The sequence below is a fragment of the Stegostoma tigrinum genome, chromosome 23 (assembly GCF_030684315.1).
Source record: "Stegostoma tigrinum isolate sSteTig4 chromosome 23, sSteTig4.hap1, whole genome shotgun sequence".
NCBI classification, from domain to species: Eukaryota; Metazoa; Chordata; class Chondrichthyes; order Orectolobiformes; family Stegostomatidae; genus Stegostoma; species Stegostoma tigrinum.
Window position 1 is genome coordinate 43459891 of NC_081376.1, and position 24560 is coordinate 43484450.

The following is a 24560-nucleotide window of genomic DNA, read 5'->3' on the forward strand; positions in this document are numbered from 1 at the left end:
AGAACTAGCCATTTTGATACAGAACTGGTTTGAAAGTAGAACTCAGAGGGCAGTGATGGAGTGTTGCTTTTCAGGCTGGAGGCCTGTGACCAGTGGTGTTTCACAAGGATCGGTGCTGGGACCACTGCTTTTTGTCATTTATATAAATGGCTTAGATGTGAACGTCAGAGGTACAGTTAGTGAGTTTGCAGGTTACATCAAAATTGGCGATGTAGTGGACGGAGAAGAAGGCCACCTCAAAGTACAACGGGACCTTGATCAGTTGGGCTAATGGGCTGAGGAGTGGCAGATGGGTTTTATTTTAGATAAATGTGAGATCCCCCATTTTGGAAAGGCAAGTCAAGGCAGGACTTGCACATCTCATGGTAAGACCCTGCAGAGAGTTGCTGAACAAAGAGACCTTAGAGTGCAGGTTCATAGTTCCTTGTAAGTGGAGTACCAGGTAGACAAGAAAGCATTTGGTATGTTTGCCTTTAATCGTCAGTGCATTGAGCATAGAAGTTGGAAGGTCATGTTGCGGCTGTACAAGACATTGTTTCAGCCACTTTTGGAATATTGTGTGCAATTCTGGTCTCCCTTCTCTAGGAAACAAGTTGTGTAACTTGAAAGTGTTCAAAAAAGATTTACAGGTATGTTGCCTGCATTGGAGCATTTAAGCTAAAGGGAGAGGCTGAATATATTGGGGCTATTTTCGCTGAAGTGTCAAAGGTCAAGGGTGACCTTTTAGAGGTTTTTGAAATCATGAGGGGCATGGCTAGGGTAAGTAGCCAAGGTCTTTCTCCCAGAATAGAGGAGTGCAAACTTAGAGGGCATAGATTTAAGGAAATGGGAAAGATATGAAAGGGATGTAAGAGGTAACTTTTTCATGGAGAGGGTGGTGTGTGAATGGAATGAGCTGCCAGAGGAGGTGGTGGAGGCCGGTACAATTACAACATTTAAAAGGCATCTGGATGGGTACATGAATAGGAAGGGTTTAGAAGGAATTGGGCCAAATGCTAGCAAATGGGACTAGATTTATTTAAGGTATCTGGTTGGCATGGACGAGGTAGACTGAAGGGTCTGTTTCTGTGCTGTGTAACCCTATGACTCTATGTCTAGACAGAATCATTCTCAATGACTGGGGAGTCTAGAACCAGGACACACAGACTGAGGATACAGGCCATTTAGGGCTGAGAGGAGGAAAATTATTCTAACCTGGAGTCTTGTGAGCCTGTCGAATTTCTTGCCACGGAAAGCAGTTGAGTCCAAAACACTGAATTTTTAGAGAAGGAATTGGAGTTGTTCTTGGCGCTAAATAGATCGAAGGGGTTTGGGAGAGTAGGTGGGAACAGGGTACTACGTTTGATGATTAGTGATGACCATGTTGAATGATGGAGCAGGCAGGGAAGGCCAAATGTTCTACTCCTGCTCCTATTTCCTATGTTTCTGTGTCTAAAGCATCTTTGGTTGGAAATTGAAAAAGTATTTTGAGGAGAGGCTTTGGCAATGACGTAAATAAGTTGCTGATTTAAGCAATGATGTCATTGTCACCTCAATGGTCATGTGATGGAGTTCCAATAAGATGTTGGACTCTCTACAACTCGGAGTATCTTAATGCATAGCCTTACTATTACATATAAAGTAACAATAAATATAAACACTTATGGTTACTAAGAGGTCTGGCCTGAACTTGTATCAAACTCCAAAAGATCCAGCCAAGATCATGTTCAAATAGAAAAGATAATTTTTGACAAGAATTTCCAGTCACCTTTTATTTGCTCATTAGGGATTATGTTGGATTTGGCAAATATGTTTGACTTTGAACATTTTGAAATTGGCATCTGTCCTTGCCTTTATAAACCCTGCATTTAAACCCATGGCTGGTGACATATCAGTTTGTCGATGATTATGACATGTCAGTATGTTATATGAGAGAAAAAGAAGACAAAGAGGCAAGAGAGACTGTGAGGGTGGGTCATAAAAGGAGGGGGGAAATGAGGAAGAGATAAAGAGTGAGACGAGAGAAAGACAAAGCAGGGGAGCAGGAGTTTAAACAAAAGAGGAGGGAGGGGAAAGAGAAAGACTTGAAAAGGGGAGGATAAGACAAGAGTAAGAGAAAAGAAGAGGCAGAACGGGGAACGTTTTCACATCAGCAGAGATGTGAGGGGCATAGAGACAAATTGAGAGAGAGAATGGCACTGAATACAGTGGAGTCACAGAAAGGAGTGCCAACTCTACAAGATCCAGAAAGGTAGAGACAATATATCAAGATGATGCAAAAGAAATGATTAATATTCACAAAATGTGCTAATGTATAGGAAATTAAATGGCTCACTGTTGCATCATGTAGTAACATTAATATGTATTTGAACCAGAAAGATATAATGTTAAAACCTGCATAGCCTGAATGTAGTATCAAGCATAACAGGACAGATCACAAGTTTCTAGAATATGAATAATTGAAGTGTTGGCTTTCTACAATAGCGTGGGATATATTGGGATGTTTATTAGGCAAAGAATTGGAATAACATATCATTTAAATTCCAAATGAATTTGTCTGTGCGCACCTCCAAGGACCAATAATCAGTAATCCATATTCATCACACTAAAAATAACAAAAAGCAGCCTTCTTTCAGATCTCTAAGAATGTTGTTGCTTTTTCTTTTACCATTGTACTTTCCTGTAACTTCTGTCAAATTGTTATTCAATAAGTTTGTAAAGACAAAAATAGGAACACAGAGTTTAGGGGTTAGCCATTCAGGGCCTTGAACTTGCTCAGGTATCTAATAAGACCATGGCTGATGTATTTATGGCCTCATCTCTACTTTGCTGCTCACCTCCAATACCTTTAAGTCTCTTGTCAGTCAAGAATCCATGTATCTCTGCCTTTAAAATGCTGATTAAGATTGGTCATTTCTATTTTTAATAAAGCCAACTGAAAAATCTTGTATGCAAAAATACATTCAAGATGTACCCACACTCACCCAACCCGAACATGTGTTGTAACAACACTGCCTCAGGGCTATGATAGGTCTAACAGAAAGCCATCACTTCTATTACCAAGCATCTTTGTCAGCACTGGTCACATCACATGAACAAATAAAACCACCACTTTCATTGTCACCAACGTGGACCTCATCCAGAATTCCAATGAAGCTCCAGTAAAAGGAGCTGTGTAATTATAGAAGCATCTCTGTCTCCTGCGGTAAGATCTCATATGATCTGCTCCATGTATTAACTGAGCTCGAACAGCCTGTGGTCTGGGGACACTCATCATTTTGATTGATTTTTGGCACTTTCCACAGATGGAGTAGAGTGAAACACTCAGGGATGGGGTCGGATTTGTGCTTGTGACTCATCACTTTGTTATATGATGTTGAAATACATTAATATCACAAAGGGCATGTGCTTATTCACTACAAGGATGAACAAGTGTCACGCCGGTTAAGATTACTTTTTCCTGGTGAGCAGACAAGCTTTTACAAGTTCCAGTTTCTGTTCTAACAATCCTAGTGTTTATGAAATCTAAGCCCTGATCACCAGGGAAACACATCACACTCCCTAGGACTACCTTTTCTTCTGACTCCTATGATTAACAGGCAGAACATACTGAACAAGGAGCAGACATCGGCCATTCAGCCCTCAACACTGCTCTGCCTTTCAATACTATCACAGCTGATCTGGTTGTAACCACAAGTCCATGCCCCTGCTAACTGCCATTGAAAACCTCTCACCTCCTTGTTTACCACAAATCCTTCCATCTCTGCCCCAAAAATACTTAAAGAATCTTCTTTTATCACTGTTACAAGGAGTGAGTTCCAAAGACTCATGGCTCTGTGAGAGATTAAAAAAACCCCTCCTCTCTGTTTTAAATAGTCAACTCCTGATTTCTCTCATAACAGGAAATATCTTCTTTACCTCTACCCTGTCGGGACCCCTCGGATTTTATATGTTTCGATCAAGTCTCTTATTCTTCCAAACTCCAGAGGATACTACCCTAGCCTGTCCAACTTTCCTCATAAGACAGTCCATACAATCCAGGTTCTAGTCTAGTAAACCTTCTCTAAACTGCTTACAATACATTTACATTCCTTAAATAAGATGACCAATATTGTACACAGTTCTCCAGATGTGATCTCATTAGCAACCTGTTCTATTGAAGCATAATGTCACTATTTTTGCTTCGGCTCCTTTTTTGATAAGTTGTCACATTCTATGATCTTCCCTAATTACCAGCTGTAATACAACAAATGATTACAATTTTTTTTAGAGGAAACTTTATCCAGTTCATAGATGTTGCTTTCTTTTCGTAAATGGAAACAAATAATATTCAACAACTCCGAAGTGTCTAAATTGGCATGCAATGCAGGAAATCCATTTAAACATACCGCATCCGTGTTACGTTCCAGTTCAAATCCAACTAATGCACAACAATTGGGGAATATAGATCTTAGAATTATTACTGTTCAATAGACACTACTCATCCCACTACATCTTTTCCAGCTCTCTACAAGGTCAATTCAGCTGGTACCACTCCTCTGCTCTTTCCCTGCAACCCTACAATTTTTGTCTCTCCAGGTGTGCCTCCAATTCTCTTATGAAAGCCGCGATCGATTCAATTCAATCAAGCAGTGCTTTCCGCTTTGTAACTGCTCACTGTATAAAGCAGCTTTCCCTTCTATCACCTTTGATTCTTTTGCCAACCGTTTGAAACATGTGACATCTGACCCTTGATTCTTCCACCAACGGGGACACCATATTTTGCTTCATTCCCTTAACAGCAGCTCTCTGATCATTTAATCAACTCTTCGGAAGATCTTTTACATGCCTCTGGTTTCTAAACCTGATCAACCAGGAATTCAGTTAAATATTATTAATCTCATTCTCTAAGCCTGGGCAGTCTACTCAGTGACGGCTCTTAGAGTGCAGTGTTAATGTCCCTACCTCTGTGCTATAAGGCCCCATGTACATGTCTCAACTGCTTCAAAGGTGTGCAATGACATATCTAGACAAGTTGATTAGAAATTTCTAGATGCTCTACTTTACACTTGCATCAATGACATCACCAAAATAGCTAGTGTAGATCCAAATAGATGATGTCAGGACGTTATCGCCATGGTTTCTGTCATTGTTGTATTATACTTCAGCAATGATCTCACAACCTCCCATCACAAGAAGTGTAATAATTTTTTTAAGTTCTCAAATTGCCTGTCTGATGTAAAATGCACTTTTAATGGCCGTCACAAACTGAAGTGAAAGCAATTTTCAGCAGTGGTAGAGGTCATGTGGTTATGGCAAGCCAGACAGCACACTATGTACAAAGCATTATTCTAAACAGTGCCGATCTTGCAAAGTCAAACTATTATGTGTTTTCAAGAAGGAGGTAGATATAGCACTTGTGTCTTGAGGGAAATGAGGGGGAGGGCAGGATTAGGGTATTGAGCTCAACGATCAGCCATGATCGTATTGACTGATGGAGCAGGCTCAAGGGGTTGAATGGCCTACACCTGCTTTTATCCTGTATGTTTCCATGTTCGAAAAAGGCTTGAGAAGAGAAAATTGTCCTGGTTCAGCTCAGTGAGGCTTACTCCTGGATGAGTAATTTACTGAAATCCTTGTTTACTCTCCAAATTGTATTTCATGATACATTTGACAGTGAGGTTAAGTTCCATTCTTTTCAATTGCTAACTCCACAGTTAATTATCGGTAACGCTCTTATTCAAAGGTTTTCCCCGATAGCTTCTCAGGTATCAGCCAAGCTACATGAAGGCCCCATGGTTGACCCTCAGTTTTTTTTTTCTGTATCATTAACTGGACATGGGCATCTCTGGCTTGGCAGCATTTATTGCCCATCCCTAATTGCCCAGAGGGTAGTTCAGAGTCAACCATATGGTTGTGGGTCTGGAGTCACATGTCAGCCAGACCAGGTAGAGATGGCAGTTTCCTTCCCTCAAGGGCATTAGTGAACCAGATGGGTTTTACCAACAATTGACAATGGATTCACAGTCATCATTAAATTCTTAATTCCAGAGATTTTTTATTGAATTCAAATTCCACCATCTGCCGTGGCGGGATTTGAACCTGTTCCCCAGAACATTATCTGGGTCTCTAGATTAACAGTCCAATGATAATACCACTGGGCCATCATGTCCCCACATTGTGCATAATAAACTAATATTAAGTGGACAGAATTAAGAATAGAACAACTTGTTTCAGAACGAATGAGTTGGGGAGAGTTAAAAGTGACATGACCATTGACAACTTAACCAAGCTGCACCATCGACCATATCACAACGAATTTACAGCTAGCCATGGATCATGTGACTGTCTCTGCCAACTCAGCGTTCAGATTAATGGCTAGGTTTACGACCAGACATTGATATTTTCTTAAAATTTGGTCACAAGATGTGAGCATTGCTGGCTTCGCCAGCATTTATTGCTCATTCTTAAATTTCATGGACAATTGAGTGGCTAGTATCTTCTTGACCCATTGCAGTCCTTGGGGAGTAGGGTCACTCCCAGTGCTGTGAGAAGGAGGATTGCAGGATTTTGACCCAACAGCAGAGAAAGAATGACAGTATGTTTCCAAGTCAGAATATTGTGTAGCTTGGAGAAGGACTTGCACATGGTGATGACCCCATGCCACCCCTCTGGGCACTGGAAGGTGCTGTCAAAAGATTAGAATTAACCACTTGATAGAATCAGAGTTCAATATTAGAGTTGTCCTGAGGATTCAGGTGGAAAAGTTAATCTTTGGTGGTTAGTGAGAACAAAAATTGCTGGAGATCACAAGTCAGGCAGCATCCATGGAGAGAAAGCAAGCTAACATTTCGAATCTAGATGACTCCTCATTAGTGCCTGCTGTCATATTAGGTTTGAAGATTAGTGATTATTTACTAGGATTAGAAACCACTGATCACTAAGTGCTGGATTCCCATCTCTTGTTCAGAGCAATGACATTTTTGATATAGCACATTTAACACAGGAAAACAACCCAATTTTGTGGAAGAGGGTCTATCTTTGCCTTGGCAAATGGCCATAAGACTAGACCAGAAAAGCCCCTAACCTATCCTACATTAATTGCTGGGAGAAATATTCCTTTTGTCCGCAGAGTTAAATAGAAGGGAAACCAGGAATCACCTGATCCTGCTGAAGATAAAAACATTAAATTACAAGTCTTGTAAAATTTTAAAAAAGCAGCAGGCTTGGGTGCTCTTGAGCCACAATGGTGGTATCTCTGCCTGAGTCAGATAGGCCGAGATTCAAATCTTATCAACTCCAATGGTGTGTGCCCACATCTCTGAACAGGTACATTAGAAATGATCTAATGTACAAGGCTTTTGAATATTATCGCATTTTCTGCCAAAGCCTTTCTTTCGATTTAGAAATGATTTCTCAGCAGAGAGACTGACTTGTTTGGAAAAGCATGGCTAAATTTGAGAAGTAATCAACAACTGTGATAGAAGCCTATGGGAGTCACAACTATTTGCATTTATGTATAATTTTTATTGCTTCAAAGAAAATTAATTAAAAATAAAGTTGTGTTGGCAGGTATATATGATAGTATAACCCTCTGTTTCTGTTGAGTACACCATTTCAGAAACATATCAAAAGCTAAACGAGCATCTCACCACTATAAGTTCATTAACAGTAAAATCTCTACAATTGTATGGGATTAAGCTTCATTGGGCTTCTAGCTCCACTATTACAAGTCATAGGAAGTCATTAAAAGATAATAAATGTCCAAAGACTTAGGTATCAGTGTCCTATTTTTCTAATGATTAAATGAGTTGAAACTGAACCTTGTTTTCTAAAGCTTATAATGCATTAATATTGTTTCACTACAATTCACGTGGCAGTTTATTAAATTTGTTTGAACCACGTGTTGAATAAGAATTGAATCTTGCTTTAAGAGTAATATCCCATTAAGAACCTAGGATAAAAAGTCAAGTCACACAGCCCACAGTAATGACATAATTACCTGCAAATATGCAGTAATCCTGGGTCTTGTGATGTCACAACATCCAATAAAACAATGTTGGAGAGGAATGGAAGCTAGCTGAAGGAAATGCATAAAATGCTGATTGTGCGTCTCCAACATGAAAGAACACACCTAGATGACTAGAATATGACAGAGTACCACGACAGCCAACATACTGGCAACATGTGTGTGAATCAAGAACAACTAAGAGTTAAATCTGTATTTCCAGAAGATTATACCACGGCAAGACCTTAGAGTTATCAAACCACTGAATTGATTTTTGGATTCTTAGACTTCAAAGCTCATACATTTTATAATCTCTACCTGTGCATAACTAATTTTTGTCATTATCCAGTGATCTATATGTTTCCACCGGTGACACAAAAGATCAATCTTTGGACAGGAAGATGAAGATGACTATATCACTAAGAGTAATGTCTGTGTAAAATGCAGGTGAACCAAGTACCTGGATGTCAACACATGACAATAGGTCAGAATCATTCTGCGTTGTAACACCCTAGGCAAATAATGTCTAGAGATTCTCTTCTGCCGATACTTTTTTAGCTGCAAATAAAGACACCAGAGATCTTCAAGTAAGCAGAATCCCTGTATTTAATCTGCTTTACAGAGAGAATGTCTGGCAGGGGTGACCACATCATAAACCAAACTGTTTTGGTTTCACTTAAGGAACACATCGTCCCGGCCCATCCTTGAGCACTTTAGGTTTTTCCAGATGTTCCAGTGGGAAGTTGAAACTTGAGTCTTCACCAGTTGGATTAGTCACCAGAATGTGGTGGGTGATGCATGCAACTGTCCAGGGGTAGCCCCATCAGGAAGCAGGTTCTTTGTCAGTTTGTAGAGAGCAATGTTTGTACCAGAGTGGACTAAGCAACTTCGGATGCTATGTGGAGTTTGTTCGTGAAAGCCTGTGACAATGTGAGTGTTTTGTTAGCTGCCAGCCAATGGGGGTGCTCTTTGAGGAGAGTAATTTCCTGCAGACCTTGGGAGGTTCAATACATGTAGGCACAGAAAGCCACTTTTGGCTGTGTTTGTCTCAGTTATATGACTTCCTGCAAGTGGATATCTACTGTGCTAGTGTGGTAGATACTGTGCCAAGTTGAGTAGGGGTACCCTGACATTTGGTAAACTGGGGCAAGTGGAGTCATTTAGAGTTCACTGCCACCCATCAGTTTCCAGACAAGATTCACTCTCGTCATGACTTTTCCTCTGGTGTTTTGGAGATGTTGGCTTGTCAATGTCCAATCAAATGGGATGCCTTGATGTTGAGCTGTGGCAATGTGATCGGCCAGGGTGTAAATTAGTTCAATTGGCTGCATAGCTGATTTGGGACACAGAGTGATCAGACTGGCTTCACTTGCTGAAGTAACTGCACCTCACGCATGTGGTGTACAGACCCTCAGGTTAAACTCACTACCAGCCATCTTTCTTTCTTGAGAGAGCAACATTCAGTCTTCTTGAGGAAGTGACCTTCACTCCACGGAAGGCTTGAGTTATAGGAAGAGGCTGGATAGGCTGAGACTATATTCCCTGGAGTATCGTAGGCTGAGGAGTGCCTTTATAAAATTTAAAATTTGTGAGGGGCATGGATAAGGTGAATAGCTGAGGGTGGTGGAGTCCAAAGCTAGAGGGCATAGCTTTAAGGTGAGACGGGAAAGATTTAAAAGGGACCTAAGGGGCAACGTTTTCATGCAGAGGGTGGTGCATGTATGGAATGAGCTGCCAGAGGAAGTGGTGGAGGCTGGTACAATTACAACATTTAAAAGGCTTCTGGATGGGTATATGAATAGGAAGGGTTTAGAGAGATATGGGCCAAATGCTGGCAAATGGGACTAGGTCAGATTGGGATGTCTGGTCAGCATATACAAGTTGGACCAAAGGGTTTGTTTCTATACAGTAAGATTCTATGATCCTATAGAAAACTGAAGTAACAGATTAGCTAATCAAAGTCTTCGTTTTCCACAATGAGCTTCCTGACAATGCAGATCTTCAGTAATTTTTTTTTCAAAAGTCCTGAGGTTCTCTGTGTTGATTACAGCCAATGAAATACTTCAGTTGCGGTCACTATTGGAAGGCAACCAGTTTGCACACTTCATTTTAATTTGAAATAATGAACAAAAGCTGGGGTGTTGGTGGTGAGTTAACTCCATGGACTAGATGGCTGTGCGTTTCGCTCAGACTAAAACTAGCCACACAGCTTTAATTTCCATTCCAACCCAGCTAGACTAGGGACCTGCCTCCTGAAGGAAAGATGCTACTACAAACCACTGCCAAAAAAAACCTGAGGAAGAAACATCTGCAGGCAATGAGCCAAAGATCTGCCTTCAAACAGATTAGCGACACTTAAAAAGAAAACCATGATGAATATTTGAAAAGAATAATCACATTGGAGATATTTACATTGAGGTTTTATTTAAATACATTTTCCAATTCATTTATCAGCCAGTATTTATTTCCCATATCTACTGCGCTGCCTTCTTTAACCACTGTAGTCCTGTGGGTGTAAGTGAACCCAAAACACTGTTCGGACGTGAGTAACCTGCACTTTGACCTCAGCACAGAGTAAAGTCAGCTGTATATTTCCAAGTCAGGTTGGTGAGTGGCTTGGAGGGGAACATGAGGGTGGTGATGTTCCCATGTATCTTCTGCCTTGTCCTTCTGGATGGAGGTACTTGTGGGTTTGGAAGGTGCTGTATAACAAAACTTGTTAAGTTACTGCACAATGAGCATTCATATTTTCTCTTGCTTATTAACACTTTTATCTATTGTCATATAACATTATAGCATTGAACATGTAAAAATATAAATCTCATCTGAACCTGTTTGAATTTTCGCTGTAACCCAATGTCTTAATCATTATCAGAGTTCTGCTGCGTTATGGCAATGTTCAGTTGACATTGCAAGACATGAAGACAATGCCTGAAGCCTTTAAAGGCAAGAAGAAAGGAAAGGTTTTCCTCACACAGAAGAGGGTAGGTTTTTATTAAAACAAATTACAGGATGCAATTACAGCAAAGAAATTGATTTATTTGAAATTACCTTCACTCTAAATGGCTGCTTATTCATCAGGTGATATTCATACCAAAGGATCAGTCCAAGCCAATGAAGTCTTTCTCAATGCCTTTTCATTACATTGAAGACTGCTCTGTCGATCAGGGCTTCTTGGTATCCAATTGCATCAAGGGTAAAATTCATGCTCAGCCTGGAGGTAAGCGACAAAGCAATTGTCATGCATGAAAAATAACGTGTTAAAATGTTCAATGCACGAATAGGTAATTCTAGATGATTCAGGAAGCTATGAATGTTTTTCAAAAATTGTGCTTAATCAAGGGGCACAATTACCAGATAAAGAGAACTTTTAGCAGCAGGCTAAGTTCAATAAAACTTCCATATTAATCCTTTAGAAATGTAACATATTAGTCTGTTGGAAGCAGAACCAAGTTACTTCTCCATTGAAAGCACAGCCAAAGTCAGATGTACCAGTAAAGCATCAGCATTTTCCAAGCTCCAGCACCAGGTCTCATTTTACATGGTTCTGCATTTTATAATTACACGCTGGTAAGTTATAATCCAATTTCTTGTGTTTGTCCCTTTTAAAATATCCTGTTCCACATGGTAAAGCAAACTTAACATTTATTTTAAGCTTCTACCTCATAAGTGATGTGAACCATCTTCCCAGCATGAAAATGCTTACACCCCTTGTGAAATATAATGTTGTGGCTTTTCTAAGAAAATCCTGATTTATTTTTCTTTGCCTAAAGTTTTGTTTTTCCCTGTTGATGTTCCATAAAAACCCATGTTTTCCCAAAATATGAATGGCATTCCCAAATGTAAAGAGGGAGCAGGGTATGAAAAATGTTTGTGTTTGCTCTTTTATCTTAAAATTACTAACATCCCACCATGCTCGTTCTTCTAATTAGCACCATATCTTCACTTGAATCCTATATAGTCAATGCTACAATAGCCCATGGTCCCCTCTTATTGCTCCTAGCCTGCTCTCCGCTCTTCCACCTTCTTCACCTGCATCTCTCAGTTGCCTGTTGTTAATAATGCTCTGTTATGATTCTATACTTTTGTCAGTTTCCTTCTTCCTACAATTTTAAAATCCTGACTCTTGCTTCAACCTGATAAATGCGATGTCATTTGTGAATTTGATGAGAGTGGCAGGGGTGAGCCTCATTGGAGGGATTCAAATACGGAATGCCAAGAAGGAGGGGAATGGATTCAGTAAGTAACAACATGTTCAAGACCTTTCCAGAATAAAGGGAGATTGGAGATGGAATGATTATGTGCAAGGACAGCAAGGTTCAGGGTTTTCTTTTAGGACAGAGGTGAATATGGCAGATTTGCAGGAGGGGTAACAATTGAAGAGACAGAACCATTAATAGTATCAGCCAGAATGGAGACCAGGAGGTAAATTGGATGATCAGCTGAACAGGGGAGATAGGAGAGAAATGTGAGACAGATGAGAGTTGAAGACTGGGGTAGGGTGAGCTTTAGAGAACATTTAGCTTGGTGGGCCAATGATGCAGCACAGGCAACTGAACATATTGAGGAACAAAAATGGAAATTGCTGCAAAAGCTCAACAGGTCAGGCAGCGTCAATAGAGAGAAATCAGAGTTAACGTTTCAAGTTGAAAGGCTAATCCTCAGAAATCAGCTGATCATGTTGTCGCTTGATCTTAGTGACAAACAAGTCACTGAGATGTCACACACATCTGGAGGTCACAATGAAGAAGACTGGTGACTGGAGCAAATTGTATTGGAGAAAAGCAGATGGGGTTGGGAGGGATACTACTGGAATAGAGCGCAGTTTTAGCAGACGAGTACAGGATCTGATCATATTCTGCCCAGCCAGATCTGGCAGTTGCCTGCCACATCATTTTGGGGATGTGTCTCTTGGACTTAAGGAAGTGAATGATGGGGTCTACTCTGGAGAGTGCAAATCTCCAGGCTGAGGGACATTGAGGGCTTTATTGGGGACAAGGGAATCAGTGGAGGGATGAGGTTGCATTTGAGCAAATCAGGAACTGAAGAGAACGTTGTGTGTTGCTGCTGTTGAGATAAATGAGGGAGCGGGGGGGCAAGAGCTAGATAGTTGGGATTCTGAAAGCACAGTTTGTAAGTGATTAGTGAATAGGTTTTTATTTACAGCAAATGCAGATGTCACTTCATCTTGTCATTGGCAGGGAGGGCCCTGTCCAGCCATTGTTCCTCTTCCAGCTAAACAAAATCTTGGTGCCAATTGATTCCTGAAGGTCAGAGTTGGCTTTCCTTTCCTAAATTTAAATAAAAGCTTGGGTGATAACAGTTCCCTGCAGTTTGGGGAGTATGCCTCTTTTTATTTATTATCAATCAAAAAGGGAAAAAAAAGTAACGTTGTAAATGCTTTAGCTGGGCCATAGAATTGAAGAACAGGGAGATAATGCTGGAATGGTATAGACATTGGGTTGGTCATTGCTAATGCACCATCTGCAGTTCTGGAATCCACATTACAGGGGGCAAGTGTTTGCACTGGGAAGGATGCAGAGGAGATTGAACAGGATGCTATGAAAAGAGATTGCATGGCGAGCTCTTTGGAGCAGAGAAGACTGAGAAAAGAGATAACTGAGGCATATGCAATTATGAGGGGCTTAAAGACGGTGTACAGAAATGGTCATTCCCTTTTGGTAGCGGGAACAATGACGGGTGTGGGGGGCATACATTGAGAAAAATAAGATGAAGGGCAGGAGCTTTAGAGGGGATGTGAGGAAAAATTCTTTCTCCCAGAGAAGGTGGGAATCTGGAACTCACTGCCTGTAAAGGAAGTGCAGACAGAACTCTACGTAACATTGAAGAATTACTGAGATGAGCACTTGTGATGCCAAGGCATACAAGGCAGTGGGCCAGGAGCTGGAAAATGGGATTGAATAGTTATTCTTTTTGACCACTGCAGATTCAGTTGGTCTGAATTCTGTGCTGTAAACCTCTCTGGCTCTATGATTCTATGATTTGAGTCGGCAATGCATTGATAAGATAACTCACTCGAAGATCAAGTTACACCCCAACTGCTCACTGTGTGATAAAAGTTTTTTTCATGCCTAGGCCTGAAATGTCAGCTTTCCTGCTCCTCTGATGCTGCTTGGCCTTCTGTGTTCATCCAACTCCACACCTTGTTATACCTTTTTTCACATTTGCTTTTCCGAATCACTTTAAATTTGTGCCTCTGGTTCTTACCCATTTACAGATGTGGGTGCATAGAACATAAGTTTCTTAAATCATAGAATCATAGAATCTCTACAGTGTTGAAGCATGCCATTTGCTCCATTGAATCCAGTTCAACCCTCCGAAACGCATCCCATCGAGATCCAACCCCGACCCTATCCCTGTAATCCTCCATTTCACATGGCCAATCTACCTGGCCTGCACATCAGATGGCTCAGTGTCATATATTGAATAATAATGCTCTTGTCCAGTCCTTTGAGATATTTTATTTCCTAAAAGAGGCCGCATAAGTTATTACTGTTGTTTTCTCTTTCATTCTTTTGAACCTTAACATTAATCCTCTCCTGTCAACATGGCATGTCACTTACTCATTTTTTTTAGGAAGGAGCTATTTCTTTTATTGGGATATCTCAATCGAAATCAAAATTACTTTTTGGTTCATTGCTTGTAGCAAAAGAAAGTGCACTTTGTATTTGTTAATATTTACAAGTAATATTTGAGTGGCTTTCACAGAGTAGGTTATTCATGGGCCAGGAGTTATTCCAGGAGACGACTATGAGACACAGGTTGATGAATTTTCAGAACCTCCAACAGCCAACTAATTTTAAAAATATTTCATTATTTAATGACCTGAATTTTGGTTTAAGTGTAAACTGACTAAGCAAAGCACCAACAACTGCAAATACAAACACTTTAGATAAGTAACAGCCACCAAGAATGTACTGACTGGAAAGGAAAGCGTATTTGATAAAGTGTTTGCATTTGTCACAGTATTTGTGTTCTGAACCAGGTGGCTGGGAAGGAACAGCAACTTTCAAACTGTCATTCAATTCCGGAGGAGCAATCGACTTTGGAAAGGCAATGCTAGATGTTGCCTCTAACGGTAAGTGACGGGAAAGTTAATGAGAACTTTTAAGGATATTCCACAGAATGTCTTTGCTCAACCACGGCCCCAAATCCCCAGAATTAGCTTGTGTGAAACAGAAAGAAATGGAAAATTTAGCTGCAAGTTATGTGAACAGCAGTTTACAGTTAAGAAAATCTGATGGAACTCAGCCTGAAATGACCCCAAATTAATACATCTAAAAACTACAGCATGATTTCTGAATGAGGCTCAGGGCTCCACTCTAATACTGAATAGATAATCCAGTGTATAACCTTTTTAAATTCTGATTCAGTCAATCATACTTCATTGTTCTGTTGTTTTCAAGTACAAATAATATGAAATTCGAATGCATTATGTATGATAGAGTTTGTATCTGCTAGAAAAGGTTGAAGCTCACAGTTAAATTTGTTCCAATTCCCCATAACTTCTTAAAAATAACACATTCTTCAGTGACCAATAGAAAGAACAGAAGGACAAGTTTTCTTGTTTTAAGAATTTTTTTTATTCATTTATGGGAAGTGAGCATCACTGGCTGAGCCAGCATTTATTGCCTGTCCCTAGTTGCCCTTGAGAAGGTGGGGGTGAGCTGGCTTCTTGTACCTCCTGAAGTCTACCTGCTCTGGGTTGACTCACAATGCCCTTAGAGAGGGATTACCAGGATTTTGACTCAATTACAGTGAAGGAATGGTGATGTATTTCCAAGCCAGGGTGGTGAGTGGCTTCGAGGGAAACTTGCAGACAGTGCTGTTCCCAAGTATATGATGGAAATGGTCAAGGGTTTGGAAAGTGCTGTCCACAATTCTTTGGTGGATTTCTGTAGTGCATCTTGTAGATCATACATACTGAGCATCAGTGTTGGAAGGAGTGGATGTTTGTGGATGTGGTGCCTTGTGGATGGAGCTGCTTTGTCGGGGATGGTGCCAAATTTCTTGAATGCTGTTGGATCTGCACCCATCCAGGCAAGTGGGGAGAATTCCATCACACTCCTGACTTGTGCCTTGTAGGTGAAGGACAGACTTTGATGAGTCAAGAGGTGAGTTACTTGCCACAGCATTCCTAGCTTCTGACCTGCTCTTGTAGCCATTGTGTTTATGTGGTGAAACCAGTTGAGTTTCTGGTCAATGATAACCCTCAGGATGTTGATAGTGAGGAATTCAGTGATGATAACACCATTGAATATCAAGGGGTGGTAGTTAGATTGTATCTTATTGATGATGGTCATAGCCTGGCATTTGTGTGGTGCAAATGCCACTTGCCACTTGTCAGCCCAAGCTTTGATATTGTCCAGATCTTGTTGCATTTGAACATGGACTGCTTCAGTACCTGAGGAGTCATGAATGGTGTTGAACAGTGCGCAATCATTGGAGAACATTCTCATTTCTGACCTTATGTTGGAGGGAATCATTGGTGAAGCAGCGGCTGAGGACACTACACTGAGGAACTCCCGTTGAAATGTCCTGGAGCTGAAAATGACAGACCTCCAACAGCCACAATCATTTTCCTATGTGCCGGGAAGATTCCAACCAGCAGAGATTTTGCCCCCAGATACCCACTGATTCCAGTTTCGCCAGGGTCCTTGATGCCACACTCAGTCAAATGCTGTCTTGATGTCAAGGGCTGTCATTTTCACCTCACCTCTGAAATTCAGCTCATTTGTCGATGTTTGAACGAATGCTCAGGAGCTGAGTGGCCCAGGTGAAACCCAAACTGGGCAACACTGAGCAGGTTATTGTTGAGCAGGTGCTGTTTACTAACACTATTGATGACACTTTCCATCACTTTACTGAAGATTGACAGTAGATGAATGGGGCAGTAGTTAGCAGGGTTGGATCTTTCCTGCTTTTCATGTATAGGGCATACTTGAGCAATTTTCCACATTGTTGAGTAGATGCCAGTGTTGTAACAGGACTGGAGGAGCTTGGCTAGGGCAGTAACAAGTTCTGGAGCACAAATCTTCAGTACTATTGCCCGAATGTTGTCAGGGCCTTTGCTGTATCCAGTGTCTCCAACTATTTCTTAATATCATGTGGAATGAAGCAAATTGCCTGAAGACTGGTATCTATAATGCTGGGAACCACTGCAGGAGGCAGAGATGGATCATCCACTCTACACTTCTGGCTGAAGATTGCTGCGAATGCTTCAGCTTTATCTTTTGCACTGATGTGCTGGGCTCTTCCATCATTGAGGATGGGGATATTTGTGGAGCCTCCTCCTCCAGTGAGTTGTTTAATTGTCCAGCACTATTCATGACTGGATGTGGCAGGTCTGCAGAGCTTAGATCTGATCCATTGTGGGATCCCTTAGCTCTGTCTATCATTTGCTGCTTTTGCTGTTTGGCGTACAAGTAGTCCTGTTTGATGGTTTTGCCAGATTGACACCTTCAAGTATGCCTGGGGCTACTCCTGGCATGCCCTCCTGTACTCTCCATTGAAGTAGGGTTGATCCCTTGGCTTGATGGTAATGGTTGAGTGGGGGATATGTTGGGCCATGAGGAAACAGATTGTGCTGGAATACAATTCTGCGGCTGTTGATGGCCCACAGCACCTCACGGATGCCCAGTCTTGAGTTGCTGGATCTGTGTGAAGTCTGTCCCATTTAGCATAGTGATAGTGCCACACAGCATGATGGAGGTTGTTCTTAATGTGAAGGTGAGGCTTTGTCTCCTCGAGGACTGTGCATTGGTAATTCTTACTGATATTGTCACAGACAGACACTCTGCAGTCAGCAGATTGGGAAGCATGAGGCCAACTATGTTTTTCCCTTTTGTTGGTTCCCTTGCTACCTGCTGCAGACCTGGTCTAGCTGTTAAATCCTTTATGATCCGACCAGCTCAATCAGTAGTACTGCTGCCGAGCCGCTCTTGGTAGTGGACATTAAAATCCCCCACCCAGAGTACATTTTGTCCCCTTGCCATCCTCAGAGCTTCTCCTCAGTGTAGTTCAATACTGGGGAGTACTGATTCACCAGCTGAGGGAGGACAGTATGTGGTAATCAGCAAGAGGTTTACTTGCCCATGTTCAACATGCAGCCATGAGACTTCATGGAGTACAGAGTCAATGTTGAGGATGCCCTCTTGACTGTATGCCATGGTGCCACCACCTCTGCTAGGTCTGTCCTGCCAGTGGGACAAGACATATCCAGGGTTGGTGATGGTGGTGTCTGGGACATTGTCTATAAGGTATGATTCTATGGATATGACTATGTCAGGCTGTTGTTTGACTAGTCTGGGAGATGGCTCTCTCACTTGTGACACTGGCCCCCAGATTGTGAAGAGCACTTTGCAGGGTCGACAGGGCTGTTTCTGCCATTGACATTTCCGGTGCCTAGGTCAATCCAGATGATCCATCTGGTTCCATTTCTTTGAGACTTTGAGGCAATTGGTACAACTGAATGGCTTGCTGGGCCATGTCAGAGGGCGCAATTGAGAATCAAACATATTGCTATGTGCCTGTTGTCACATGTAGGCCAGACCAGATCAGGATGTCTCTGAACCAGATGGGTTTTTCCAACAATTGGCAATAGTTTCATGTCATCAGTAGATTCTTAATTCTAGATTTTTTAAAAATTGAATTTAAATTCCACCATCTGTCGCGGCAGGATTCACACCTGAGTTTCTGGATTAATAGTCTAGCAATAATACCACTAGGCTATCACCTCCCTAAAACTGTAACAAACAAACTAACATTATGAAACATTACTTGGCAGGCAACTAATGCACAGAACAAAATAAAATATATTCCTCCAATAAATAACACAACTAAGGCATTCTTCATGACACACGTTTATCTTATACAATACTTCTAGCAGAAATATAGCCTTGATGATTAAATTCAAAAGACCATCCAGATTTTCAGATGTTCCTTGTCAGGATGAGTTTACTAGTGACCTTTGAAAGTCGCTCCATTCAGTCTTCAGAGGATCCTCAAAGTAGTTACATGAATTGGAAAGGTTTAATAGGATATGGGCCAAATGCTGGCAAGTGGGGCTAGTTTTGGGAAAGATGGTTGACATGGAAAATTTGAGTCTATTTCTGTGATGTTTGGCTCTATGATTCTATAACTTCTTGTTCATTAAATCTCTATAAGTCTTGTCTTTCCCAGCACCTGACCCACTAGGATCCTGCTTAGCAAGTGATACAGAAAACAGCCTATTCCTCAGTTTTTCAGAGCAACAAACATATTTTTTCTGTGCCATTGTATATCCCTGAGCATTTGCGTCTCTACAGCCACCCTGTTTGATGTCAATGTATGAAACAAAAACAGAAACCACTGGCAAAACTCAGCAGGTCTGGCAGCTTCCGTGGGAAGAAAGCAGAGTTAACATTTCGAGTCTGGTGAATCTTTATCAGAACTGTTAGCAGCTAGGAAAGAGTGATGTTTATTCTGAAGCTGAAGTTGGTAGGGATTGTGGGTGGGAGTGGGGAGAGGTGGGAGTTCTGGTGGTGAGGTGGGAGGAGATGGAGACCAGAAAGAAAGAGAAAGAGAGATAGAAAGGGGTAGGTAAACAAACAGATGATAGATAGCAGGCCAGGGCAGAGGAAAAGCAGAGTAAGTGATAATAAGAGCTAAGGGAAGGAGAAACTGGGGGAGCTGTGCTGAAAGCAACCCATGTATTGTAATAATGGGCCTAGGAGTGCATGAGAATTGGTAACAGTGTGAAAGCAGCCCGTGTCATAACAGGACTGGGTGTGAGATGGGTAGAAAACATAAAAAGATGGAGTCCTGAAGTTGAGGACTAGAGGCTGCACAGTCCCCAATTAGAAAAAGAGATGGCATTCTTTGAGCTTGTGCTGAGGCTCACTGGAGCACTGCAGTGGGCTTGCAGCAGAAATGTTGGCCAGGAGACATGGTGGTCCTCTGAAGTAACCAGGAACCAGAAGCTCGGGGCCCTTCTTGCGGACAGAAATCCCACTAATCCTGGATATGCTTTGGTGAAGGAAGGGGAGAGGGAAGCATCTGAGGGAAGCCAGAGGGCTGGGAAGCCTTTAAAAACCAGCAGGGGACACAAAAATGGGGGAGAAGATGAAATATGAGGCTAGGCTAGCAAGTAATATAAAATAAGGTTCCAAGACTTCTTTTAGATATCTGAAAAGTACAGGACAGACAATAGTGGACATCGGACCACTGGAAAATAAGGCTAGAGAAATAGTATTGGAGAGCAAAAAATGGTGGAGGGACTAAATAGGTACCTTGCAACAGTTTTCAAAGTGTAAGACACCAGCAGCAGAGCGGAACTTTAAGGGAATCAGGAGCAGAGGTGAGTATAGTAGTCAACACAGAGAAGGTGCTGGGATAGCTGGAAGGTCTGAAGGCGTTTACATCACCTGGTCCAGATGAATTACACTCCAGAGTTCTGAAGGAGATAGCTGAGGAGAGACATTGCTGGTGATCTTTCAGGCATCACTGGAGGCAGGGAGGGTCCCAGAAGACTGGAAAATGGCAAATGTTTGAGAAGGGAGGGAAGCAGAGGACAAGAAACTATAGGCCGGTTAGCCTGACCTCAGTAAGATTTTCGAGTCCACAATGAAGGATGAAATTGCAGAGTAGTTGGAAGTGCATGGTGAAATAGGGCTGAGTCAGGATGGCTTTGTCAAGGGGAGGTCATGTTTGACAAATCTGTTAGAAATCTTTCAGAAGAAAATGAGCAAGTCCGACAAAGGAGAGCCACTGGATGTGATCTGTTTGGATTTCCAGAAGGCCTTTGACAAGGTGCCATACAAGGTGCCTGGCAGAGCACTCCTCCCTCATGTCACATCTGTCTGTTCCTGTTGGTGGAGGTGGGGGGTTGTTGTAAGGATGGGCACCTGTTCACATGAAGAAGAACAAATTTTCTTGCAGATGCAATCCAGATTAACATTTGCTGGACTGAGAGAAATGTGCCTTATGTGTTGCAGCTCAGGGCAAAGGCCAAGGTGAAAAAGAAGATTTTCCGACTGCCAGTATTTACTGTCATTGGCTGTAAGATAACTTATTTTTGTGACATACATAAGTAGAATTATTTATTTATTCACAGGATGAAGTCTTCACTGGCTAGATCACCATTTATTACTCATCCCTCATTGCTAAGAGTCAACCACCTTGCTGTGGGTCTGGAGTCACATGTAGGCCAGGCCGGGTAAAGATGGCAGTTTCCTTCCCTGAAGGGCATTAATGAATCAGCTGTGTTCTTCTTGACAATCAGCAATGGATTCATAGTCATCCTTAGACTCTTAATTCCAGCTATTTATTGAATTCAAATTCCACCATCCACCATGGCAGGATTCAAACCCAGCTCCCCAGAACATTAGATGGATTAACAGTCCAGTGATAGTACCGCTAAACCATCGCTTCCCCATGTAAACCATGCAAGAGGGAAAGCAGTGCCAATATTTTACCTCAAAATGCTTCAGAATACTAAAATTACTGTTTTATAAAAGAAAAACATACGGCTATCATAGGATAGTGAGGATTGATCAAAGCTGCATTTTACAGGGGATGTTATAATAGGCAATATTTAGCCATGTTGCTGATTACAATTTTAACATTTCCTTCCAGCATTCAGAGGGCAATCACCTTACAGACCTGTGGTGTATGTCTATGAAACAATTAGCATTATACCAGCAAGAAACAGCACTTTTTATTCGTCGGCCACTCCAGTTATAGAACAGAGTCAACAACAATATACTTATGTTCCTGGACCAGTACCACCAAGAGGTAATATTAACTCTCTTAACTGAGATTTTGACCATGAGAATGTAGAATAATAACATTACAAATATCATTCCCGCAAAAACTATTTTTTATTAACTATTGTAAGATTTGAGAGTTTTATTTTTCAAAACATATTCCTATTTTACAGGACAGCTGGTTCTATTATGCATGCATTCCATAACAATATTTATCGTCAGTCTCTTTGTTTGCCAATGAGAAGTGCCTGCACTGAATTCAAGAAAAAAATACACACTGAGTCAATCCAGAAGTGCAATTAAAGCAACGCAAAAATGCCAATTTACAGAAAACAATTGGCACGAAGGGTTTGGATCTTCCCCTCAGCATCAGGAGCTGAGAGCTGCACCACTTCCCAATTTTGCAATCTTTCTCCCAAAGTATTTTCAGTTTTATGAGATGTGAGGAGTCAAGGTAGGATCTGCTGCATCCTGAAGCAAGCTGAAGGCAGCAACAAAGAAATGATTTTTAAGGTAGAGATAGTAGGAACTGCAGATGCTGGACAATCTGAGATAACAAGATGTGGAGCTGGAGGAACACAGCAGGCCAAGCAGCAGAGGAGCAGGAAAGCTGACATTTCGGGTCTAAACCCTTCTTCAGAAATGGGGTCTGAAGGAGGGTCTGGAGACTGAAACGACAGCTTTCCTGCTCCTCTGATGCTGCCTGGCCTGCTGTGTTCCTCCAGCTCCACACCTTGTTATCTCTGATTGTTAAGGCAGTCTAGTTTGAAGGCCAGCATGTCATCCACCTCAAATACTGGTTGTTAGTGCCTCCAGCTCTCATATCCCACCCTCCTTCATTAGACCGAAAGAACTGTGGATGCTGTAAATCAGAAACAAAAATAGAAAATGTTGGAAAAGCTCAGCAGGTCTGGCAGCAGCTGTGGAGACAAATCAGAGTTAATGCTTTGAGGTAAGGGTTCTGAGGAAGGGTCACTTGAACCGAAACGTTAACTCTGATTTTTCTCTACAGATGCTGCCAGACCTGCTGAGTTTTCCAGCATTTTCTATTTTTGCTTCTCCCACATGAAACCCTGTCCCCAACTGCCATTGCATAACCCTCCCTCCCAATATTCCTCCGTGTACCCTTCATTTAGCCATCTCTTCAAACCTTGGTTACAGTTCTCAGATGGTCTCATCGTGAATATTGGTTGAACTCGAATGAATGAATGGGCTCAGTTAAGTCGAGCATGTTTACACAGCTGCAGAGGGAGTTCGATCTTTGTTGGCATCTTTATTACCTTGTAATAAGTTGTTTGTTCTTTGATGTAGTTTCTTCAATGCCTGTTTGTTTATTTGCACAAGATTATGAAGTGGAACCCAACATAAACTATGAATGACTACGATTGACTGACATTTCAATGAGATTGTACAATGAGCAGTGTTTTTCAAATGGAATAGATCAAGCTTTCCTGCTTATTATTACAGTTTCAGAAGTAACTGAAGGGTTTGCCTAACTGTTCAATAGCTCGTTGGTCCCTGCACCCAATGGTTCATTGATCCTGCGCACAATGGATATTTGGAGAGTGGGTTTGGAGGGTGCATGGGGACATGGGTTACTGCAGGGAAAGTTAAGGGGGCAGATGGGATAGTGGCATGGAAAGGATACAAAGACAAATGGGAAACATGAGAAAGCACGATTGATATACAGTGATTGGGCAAATGTCTTTAAATTTACTTGTCAAAAGTATCCCCATTCCACAGCAGACACCCTCTAATATTGACAGACTGACTTCTCACATGCTTCAGGAATGTACTGTCTATGCAGAAATACCAAAGGCAGAGAATTTCACATTAGAAATGAATCTGATGTCACTTCAGGCAAATATCAGAACAAAAATAATGGGCAGAAGGAATCAAAATTATGGTCTCCACTTTGGTCCTCGTGACTCAGATTTGGTCTAACTTGGGAGATGCGTTTTCAGCCCAAAGTGACCTGAAGAGCACGATCCATTCAAAAATTAACCACAGTTAAAAAAGAATGTTAAAAAAAGCTCTGTTTCAAGCTGAAAGAGCATTTTGTATCTCCTTTGAGATACAAAACTGACTGAAGTTTCTTAAACATAAAAGCTCAAATAATGTTAAGTTATAAAATGAAATGTATAACTGTTATAGGTCTAAGTCACCTAAAAGTGTTACTGTTGCTCTCACAATGAAGAAACAGTGGATTGATTACAAGACAATGGATATGCCAATCAAAAAATGTTAGCTCTCCTCCAAGCTGTTAAAAAAAACCTATGCTGAGCTTGGGGGAGGCAACAGCCTAGTGGTATTGTTGCTGGACTGTTAATCCAGAGAACCAGCTAACGTTCTGGGTTCCCATGTTCAAATCTAGCAGATGGGGGAATTTGAATCCAGTGAAAATCTGGAATTAGGAGCCTAATGATGTTGATTGTTGGAAAAACCCATCTGGTTCACCAGCCCTGTCTACGGAAGGAAACTGCCATCCTTACCTGGTCTGGCCTATATGTGACTTCAGGTTCACTACAACGTGGTTGACTCTTAACAGCCCCCAGGTAATTAGGGATGGACAATAAATGCTGGCCCAGGCTGGGATGTCCAAATCCCATGAATGAATTTAAAAAGCTGTGTCCATTGTTCATTTGTGCAGTTCAGCTGAACATTCTTCATCAAACTTTCTGGCAATTGAACCCACAGAAACAGATAGAACATTTAGCCATACGGAGAGGCGTGGGATAGGTTAGGGGACAATACAAGCAGGAGAGGTGAGGATGAAAAAGCTTGAAGGACTAATAACCTTGAAACTGCACCAGCAATTACCATGTTGC

General features: G+C 41.5%; 1 protein-coding gene across 1 annotated transcript in view; it reads left to right on the top strand.

The window, feature by feature from the left end:
• Positions 1–2171: 2171 nt before the first annotated feature.
• The window catches only part of LOC125462444 (WW domain-binding protein 2-like), a 34508-nt gene continuing 12119 nt past the window's right edge, over positions 2172–24560 (top strand). Inside the window, exons 1-5 of the mRNA XM_059653876.1 lie at positions 2172–2230; positions 10842–10950; positions 11048–11186; positions 14973–15065; positions 21602–21760. Of these exons, the coding sequence (XP_059509859.1) occupies positions 2172–2230; positions 10842–10950; positions 11048–11186; positions 14973–15065; positions 21602–21760 (559 nt within the window). The remainder of the gene's footprint in view (positions 2231–10841; positions 10951–11047; positions 11187–14972; positions 15066–21601; positions 21761–24560) is intronic.